At 49.4% G+C, this 8,831-nt stretch overlaps 2 protein-coding genes across 2 annotated transcripts; one reads left to right on the top strand and one right to left on the bottom strand.

The window, feature by feature from the left end:
• Window positions 1-1,605: 1,605 nt before the first annotated feature.
• On the top strand, window positions 1,606-5,563 carry F4807DRAFT_465239 (uncharacterized protein; the record flags this gene model as incomplete). Its single annotated transcript, XM_048002250.1, has 4 exons — window positions 1,606-2,617; window positions 2,677-2,748; window positions 2,805-3,023; window positions 3,078-5,563. The coding sequence occupies 4 exons, from the start codon at window positions 1,606-1,608 to the stop codon at window positions 5,561-5,563; spliced, it is 3,789 nt and encodes a 1,262-aa protein (XP_047849393.1).
• Window positions 5,564-7,347: 1,784 nt separating this feature from the next.
• F4807DRAFT_454353 (uncharacterized protein) lies at window positions 7,348-8,557 on the bottom strand (the record flags this gene model as incomplete). Its single annotated transcript, XM_048000568.1, has 2 exons — window positions 7,348-8,380; window positions 8,436-8,557. 2 exons carry the CDS (start codon window positions 8,555-8,557, stop codon window positions 7,348-7,350), a joined length of 1,155 nt encoding a protein of 384 aa, XP_047849392.1.
• Window positions 8,558-8,831: the final 274 nt, after the last annotated feature.

The following is an 8,831-nucleotide window of genomic DNA, read 5'->3' as shown; positions in this document are numbered from 1 at the left end:
ATTGCCACAATACCGTTAGTTACATACACATGTACGGGGAGACCATATGGGAGTACAATGTAGAAGGTGCTAGCGTAATCCCGTGCTTCAGGTAATTCGGTAACGCCAGGCCACTGTAAAGGCAGAGCACGCGCCACACTCCGCACGCTAAACCTCCTATAGTTGGTGTTTAGAGAGTGGATCATGGAAAGAGTACGCGCTCGCGCTTCTTGCTCGCTCCAGTCGCTCCAGTCAGGCTCAGCAGCGACACAGGGCTTATTTACCGTATTACGCACAGGCGTAGGTGGGCAGTGGGCAGTGGGCAATGGGCAAAGGAGGGTAAGGAGCAAGGTAAGGTACCAGGCACTCTCCGACAGGGGTTGTAGACTCTGGGACGACCCGCAATATACCTCCGATAACCCTTTCCATCGCCCTGTTCTGGGTCACTAGGGTCTCTCTAGGGTTTCCTCTAACAGTTTCTAGCTGGTAACTGCATAACGAAGACGGGTAATGCATTCTGCAATGCACTTGCACTTTCATCACCCCGGTGCCTCAGTCTAATTAACTTTGCCTTTACTTACCTCTTTACCTACGCCTGCCTCCACTGCACCTACCCATTGCTACCTCTTCTACATACAACATTGTAGTCCCTTTTTTTGTGCTTGGCCATTGGAACTGCCTTACCACTTTCTACCACCATCATATCACACACCACACCACTGCACTTTACAACTACAACTACTACTGCCACGGCCACGATCACGACCATTACTTCCAACTGTATGATATACGTTAGTCGACGCTCGTCACAACTTCTGTGATCTCTGTTCTACATACCCCATACGCCTCTCTTCCCCCCTTTACCTTCAACATCAAAATAGAAGCGGAAGTGGACGTAGAAGTGGAAGTGGAAAAGGGTACATCGGCGGCGATTACAACATTGAAACTACTACTTTGACTCTTTTTGTCTCTTGCAAGCTCAAAACTTCTTTTTTTTCTTCCTCTTCTACTTCTGGAGATACCCCTTTTATAAACCCACACGTCGATTCGTGTGCGTGTGTTGCTTATTTCACTCGTTCCTTCAATTGAATCTATTGTCCCTTTCTTTTTTAGCGCGTCTGGTCTATCCCAAAAGTCAACCCGTAAATGCTTCCCAGTTTATGCGAGTCTGCCCGGTAATCGATCTATTGATGTTTTTTCGACGTCTTCCGAGAACTGCCTCATGAACCCTCCGTCAACAGCCTTTAAGCGGTAAAGACATTCCATAATCCTCGATATTGATAGACGGGCTCGGCCTTGCCCTGACTTGAGCGCACACACTAGTGAGCTGTCATCTCAAAAGCCGATCCAACTCTCGCTCCTTTTTTTGGCCTCGCCTTGCCGATCCTCCGATTTCCCATCCTTTCCGTCCTAATCCGCCTCTCTCGGTAGGCTAGCCACAAAGAAGTCAACAACGTCCTACAGCCTGTAGTCTTTACCGTTCACGATCGTCGACAAGTTGCTGTCGCGGATTTTCAAGATCGACGGAGGAGAGAATACGCTTGTGTTGTCGTCGCGTTACTAGCCATTCGTTTGACCAATCCATAGCCAAGTTCCTCTCGGTTGTTTGTGCGGGGCCCATCTTTAATGGAAGGCCGGCCTATAACGGCAGACTCGAAACATAATTATCCATCTCAACCTCTTTGGACTAGGTCGACCTCGAGTCCATCGATCCCTAAGCTTAGTACACTGGCCCACGGAAATACCGACCAAGTTCTTGCTTCCCAGTACCTTACAACCCAGGTTGACTGGATTCCAATATTTTTCCCGCAACAGTCCTCACTTTACCAGGCTCAACTTCTTCAATACAACAAACTCATTGCGCCGGGACGAGGCGGTGGTCTTCAGACTGCTCCCTTGCCTCCATTATTATCGACTCATAGCGTCCACGTCGGACCCAGGTCTCGTTCCTCATCCAAAGTGTCGAACAAGGATTCTCGCGCTAGGCAGAGCTCCCAGAATTGCCATGCTACTAGAGGCAATCACGGTACTAGCAACAAAGCCGATCGCGCGCTTATAACAGGCAGAGACACGCCGCCTAAGATGCCGCCCAAAAATTCAGATCTCTCACATCCTCTTGCTGCGAGGCCCAAGCCGTCTACCTCCCCTTCGAATTTACCTCCGCTTTCGAATTCCGTTCCCTCGACCCCTCAGCAACATGCGCGCAAATTTTCCTTCGAGTCTAGAGATCACTCACCAAATGCTAACCAGTCGCACTCCCCTCGATCCGCTTATTCCGAGACTAATGGAGCCCTTCCGTCCTTGCGCCCTCTCCCGCCGCGGCAGGGTGGCTGCAAGTACGAATCTGGCCTGAAATTCTTCCGCCGAAGAATACCTTACAGTATTGGAAGTGATACGCTGGAGAGGGTAGACCTGCAGACTGTCAAGAGCAAGCTGTCCGAAGACGATGAGCGGAAGCTCACCACAGATATGCGCGAGCTCTACGACCGGTTACGACCTACCGAGAAAGTTGAGGTGAAACGAGGCATGCTGGTAACGAAGCTGGAAAATCTTCTGAATGATGCTTGGCCAGGTCATGACATTCGTGTACATCTTTTCGGCTCTTCAGGAAATCTGCTATGCTCAGATGACTCTGACGGTTCGTAATCCATCGCCCCGGAATGTTTGTAGCCCAATTAACTGACCCTTTCCTTATAGTGGACATTTGCATAGTAACTCCATGGAGGGAACTTGAAGAGGTCTGCATGCTCGCAGATTTGCTGGCTAAACGTAAGGATCAGTGACCTATTAGATTTGTACCATGTTTGCTGACATATATGTTATAGGCGGAATGCAGAAAGTCGTCTGTGTGTCTTCTGCCAAGGTCCCAATTGTGAAGATTTGGGATCCCGAGCTAGAATTGGCCTGTGACATGAACGTCAACAACACGCTGGCTTTGGAGAATACGCGTATGATCAAGACCTACGTCCAGATCGACGATCGGGTAAGGCCTTTGGCAATGATAATCAAGTACTGGACAAGGCGGAGGATTGTGAATGATGCTGGTAAGTATATGAGGCCCATTGCCAGGTATTTGGATGGTCCGCTAACAGTAGCAGCTTATGGCGGGACTCTAAGTTCATATACATGGATATGCATGATCATTGCATTTTTGCAGCTGCGACAACCTCCCGTTTTACCTACATTACATCAACGGCCTCAGCAAAAGCTTCCTCGGAAGGACGATAACATAGCAACGTTTGCCGATGATATCGATAAGCTAAAAGGATTTGGAAGCAAGAATAAGTCTACATTAGGAGAGTTATTGTTCGAGTTCTTCCGATTCTACGCCCACGAGTTTGATTACAGCACAGATGTGCTATCCGTGAGGCTGGGCAAGGTGATAAGCAAGAAGGAGAAGAACTGGCACTTTGCCCAGAATAACCAACTCTGCGTTGAGGAGCCATTCAACATCGGCCGTAATCTTGGAAACACAGCCGACGATACTGCATTTCGAGGTCTACATCTCGAACTTCGTCGCGCCTTTGACCTTATCGCCGACGGCAAACTTGACGAATGCTGTGAGCAGTACGTGTACCCGAAGGAAGAGGAGAAAATCTTCCAAAAACCACCTTCAGTTTCACGGCCTGTGATGTTGCGAAGCGCCTCTCAGCAACAATCCAACCGTGGAGGTCGTGGGGGAGGGTTTCGTGGAAATCGACAGCAAGGCCAGCATCGGAATAACAACAATAACAATAGTCGGAGGGCATCCTCAAGTGTCCCTTATGATACCAACGGAAGTCCGATGTTCATTCCGGCCGGATATCAGGTAGCCATGACGCCTCAGGAGGCCGTGATGTACATGCAACCTACATCGGATTTGATGGCGCAAACGATATCTGCTTTAACGTTGCAGGAGAACAACCTTAGGTTCCTCCAGTATGCGCAGTCGCACGCATTTCATATGGGCCAAATGCAGGGCAATGCGTCCCAGACACAACCTTCATCAACGGAACGGTCTAGAACCAATTCTTTTGATACTCCACCCCTAAGTGCTCCTTTGCGCCCGGAGATGTATTACTATCCAATGCAATTCCCTCAAGCGTTTTACGCACAACAGGCCTACCCGACATACCCGCCTTCACCGTCGGCTAGTCATGGTACTGAATTTAGGCGAAGTTCACATAGATCAACGGTTGCTAGCGAGGCTAGCCACGGGGTAGCTGGGAGCGCGATGAGGTCACAATCACAACCCGCATCGCGGACAGGAATTCCGACTGCTCAGAACTTGGCCGGTCCTAGTCAATTGTCTAACGGAGCTACCAACGTTCCTGCTAGGCATATTAACGGAATTCCAATGCCGAGTTTTATCCCGGATGAGAGCCATGACAATGAGCATGATGGATCGGTAGCAGCCACTCCACCTGAGGATGAGAGAGGCCAAAGCCATCACCTAGGCCCGTCCAGCTCGCCACAACGAACAAGCGCCGCGACTAATAGTATACCTGCGTTTGGAGATATTGGGACACAAGCCCCCAATCCTAATCAGAGTCGAGGACGCTTGTCCTCGGATCAGCTTCCCCAGTCGATCCTGGACAGGATTAAGCAGAACTCTCGTTCCCCTTCGCCACTTGGTCATAACAGAGCTTACTCCGTTGGTCGAAACTCGGCTCCTCTTGCTTCTGTCCCATTTGCAGCGGCGGCAGGGTCGCAATCCCGCGACACGACCCCCTTAGTTGTCAACGGCTCTATGTCCAAGCTGTCGAACGGTAGCTCACCTCGACAGCCTTCGCAGAGTGAATTCACCCCGGCTCAGTACGCTGGCTATGATAATCCCCTTCATATCAATCAGCGGCTTGACGTCAATAACTTTGCCGCCGAAACACCTTTCAACTACCCTGCCGTCCCTCCCGCACCTCGAAAAGGAACTTCTCCGCCATCAGACCGACCAGTTGTTGTCAATGGCTCGTCAAATGCCACTACGTCGACGACTAGTCCGCTGCCCGGATCCCAATTTCCTCATGACATGACTATGAACCCGGCAGGCAATCATTTCCATGCTATGAACATGTCCCCGCTGCCGGCTGGGTCTGATAGCAACGCAGTTGCCCCGAATGCCCTACCGCGTTTTCCCATTCGGTCGACGCCAAGCCCACTCATTGCCCAATTAGACCTTGCGACGGAGCATCGTTTGCAATCATCCGAACACTCGCACCTTTCCCCGGTGTACGAAACCAACAGTCCATCTCCAAGTTTTAGTAGGAGATTAGAACCACCTTTCGACCAGGTACCAGTGTTTCCAAACGCTGCAGCACACAACCCACCGGATTTTAAACCCGAGTCAGCTAAGGGCAAACAGAAGTCACCAATCGAGCCCCCGCCATCCAGGTTGGAGGGCGTCCCGCTTCCGAACCCCAGAGTTAATGGCTTGGCAAGAGAAAACGGGCACGTTCGAGGTGCGAAAAGCGAGAGTGACAACACCGGTAACGGATGGCAGAAGATGACGAGGGGCAGGAAGAAGGGCAACGACGCGAAGCCACGAAGCGAGGTCTACCCGCAGAGCGAGCAGTTGCCTAAGAATGACTCGGACAGAAAAGGAGGCTGAATCGCGAGTATCACTTTGGATACTACCCGAGCAGTGAGCCGGTGGACATATTTTGTCTCGGTGTCAATCTCTGATTTGAGATGCCTGGCGTTGAATTGGACATGATCTCAGTCCAGGTTATCTCATGTGGATACCATTTCAGTCAGGTCGCACGGCCTCTCAACCTTCGGTAACCTGCCTACTCGCCAAGGATGGATAAGCTCATTAATACGCAAATTAATTAGGTCATATCATATTTGACACGAGATATCATCGTCACTGGAGTTTCGTATCGGGCTGAGAACTGGGATTGGATGTCTCTGGACGAAGGTGGGAGGAGATGATGCTTATGCCATTACGCGATGCTAGGCTAGGTGGCGCTATCATTTGGCTATCCTGCCTAGCATGGCGCGCTTTCAGAGATACCATCGGTAGGGTAGAACAAAGGGAGTGAATTGACTGGAGTCTAGTTCTGGGACCAATTTCCTTCGGTTGTACATTTGCACAGGAGGGGCCGGATAGCAAAGGGTCAACAATGGGAGTCTAGGTCATATATACTAGAGCATTGCAAGGTGTGTGGGGGCGCCTCGATATCCAGAAAAGACATGGAAATAGGCTAGGGATTAGGGGACATCTACAGATCAAAAACCGCCCAATCAAGTGATTGCGGGCGAGTGAGCAAGGCAGAGGAATTTTCATTTATGTCCCAGGGGTAAGGTACTCAAAGACTCAAACGAAGACAGGCATACCCCACAAATAGACGGTAACGGAAGTAAGCATGAAAAAAAGAATAAATAAAGACAAAGTAAAAACTAATCGAGAAGTTGAGGTAGTCGTGAGCGTAGGCGTAGATGTAGATGTAAAGACGAATCGATGGTGGGTTAAATAGGGGATAGGAGACTTGTAAAGATCTCTCGAGTGTTGAGGTCGTAACTGATGGTGGCTGAATTACGCTTAATAGGTAGGTAGGTACCTTTTAGAGTATATCAGCACTCGGTAACCTAGATGTCTTACGTAGTTTATCTAGGAATACTCTTACGAACGTATTTGTGAGATTATGTTAGGTCTCCTTGGTGGATGTTGCGGCTGTATGTATAAAAACTAGAGGCGGCAGGCCTCATGTCTTTAGTACTGGTAAAGCAATTTTAGCGACCTAGGTTGACATAGAGGTCACAGACTTTCAGACGAGCTCTTATACCCTTATGCTAACCTTAGTTGTAGTAGTAACGCCTGAAATGTAGCCAAAGAAGCTATCACCGAGCTCCCTATTTAGGGATGTGAGGCGTGTTGGTCTCCACGCGGAGTAGTTGGAAGTATTAATGTCACACTTCGGCAAGCAGGTTTCCATCCTTGGCTGAGATATTTCATCTTCAAATATAGCATCGGTCTTCTTCAAGGCTTGCCTTAATCATAAAACCGGGAACCTGATGAATCGACCATTCATATTCAATCACGTATGTAGCTTCTAATTAGTCGGGACCACCTTTCAACGAATTCAAAAGAAAGAGATCCCATATCATAATATGTGGCAGTCACCTTAAGTGGATTGAATAGCTATGTACCCAGGCATTAGATAAATAAGGCTATTCGCAACCTTCCGAATGCTGTTGAAGCTACTAAAATTGCTATTATGCATGTAGGGAAAGAGCCTTAAACAAGTGGTGTACCCTTTTACGGCACCAGCAAAAACTAAGTCGAGAAAGGCCGTCAAAGGAGGAGCGGACAGCAATGCTGACGATAGGAGACTTCAGTAGCAATAGGTCGCAAAGATAATTTAGGTCTGTGTAGGCGTTGTATCTTTAAGATTACCACCAATCGCTAGTGCATACTGACAAATCTCCATAGAGATCCGGATATTCGTGCGTCTCATAGCCAGATACTTCGATCTTTGGAGGTTCTACCTCGAGACGTTCGATCTTCTCCCTCCACTCCCTAATCTTCGGTTTATACCGTTCCGCAATCTCGGTACCGGGCCTGATCATCCCCAAGGCTTCCATCCCCTGACACTGCATCACATTTTCTAGCAAGTCCTGCCTCCAATCTCTGTCCGGGTTGTCACGCTCCTCGAGCTTATTCGCAAAGTCGGGCTTTGCCCCGGCATCTTGGCGTGCCTTTATCCAATGCGGCCTCCAACGTGAACTTCTCATTACCCAGAGTAATGCTACAGCATGATCGTCGGCATAGTACTGGGGTTGGTCTTTACCATCGTCATAGGGGCCGCCTTCGACGACGACTATGGTTCGACGCGGATCGTAGGATCCGTCGGGGAGCTGGAGATCATGTTGGTACCTCTCCGTATGGATATCAGGAATGCAATACTTGACAAACTCCAGTCGTGTCTCGATTCTCAGCCTTTTCCTGGAGGAAAGAGCAGGATCAAACAAGGGCTCAAAATCGGGCCCGAACAGCTCCCCGTAGGCGGCCAGGACGTAGATTAATATTTCTTCGTTAGTTCTGATCGTGGCCGCATCGGAAGCGCCGCCAGACCAGAAATTGGGGATACTGTACCATTGCTTACCGACGCATTTGTCGATGAGATCTGATATTGGGTTTATCACGGAGAATCGCATTGCATACAGCTCACGGATACGTTCCATAGTCAGGCCGATCTGTCTATGACGCAGGGCCAAGTCCATTAAGTGATCTAGGCCACGCGGCATCCCGGCCACGAGTTCTACTTCATTGGCGTCGGATTCCCGGGCCCAAACACCTATTTGTGCCGCTACGGCACTGCAGAGGAAGAACGGCGAGGGACGGAAGAAAATTCGGCTTGATGCCCAGGCGAGGTGCAGGATTGTGTGCGGATCTGCCGCGGCCATACAGCACCTAAGGAGGCGACTATAGGGGATTACTTATTAATGAACAGATTCTATATGCTAGAGTCGAAACTCACCTGGTGGAGGATAAATTCACGTAGTCCTCAAGGTTATCTAGAAATTTGGGAAGCATCAATAAGATCTCCCTGGGAAGCGTCTGGAGACCCAGAGCATTGTCGACAGATTCAACCGGCTTCATGGTGTTTGCATTCGAGTTGATGTATTTACGATAGGTATGAAAACTCATAACTCATGGTGAATATAGGTAGGTACATAGGTACCTACCTACTGATCAGGATGCAATGCTTATATAAGCACCTTACATAATCCACTTTGTGCAACCTTGGAAAAGGGTAGCGGCGAGTGACTCAGGAGGCATTTGGCAACCAACACTTGCCTACTGTACAGATACATACCCATCTCAATCCCCGCGTTAATCCCGGCGGGGAAGTGCGAGTAAATTCTATTGGACT

The sequence above is a fragment of the Annulohypoxylon truncatum genome, assembly GCF_022578515.1.
Source record: "Annulohypoxylon truncatum strain CBS 140777 unplaced genomic scaffold F4807scaffold_50, whole genome shotgun sequence".
Taxonomy (NCBI): Eukaryota; Fungi; Ascomycota; class Sordariomycetes; order Xylariales; family Hypoxylaceae; genus Annulohypoxylon; species Annulohypoxylon truncatum.
The sequence above is the reverse complement of the archived record's forward strand: the minus strand, read 5'-3'. Positions and strand labels throughout refer to the sequence as shown.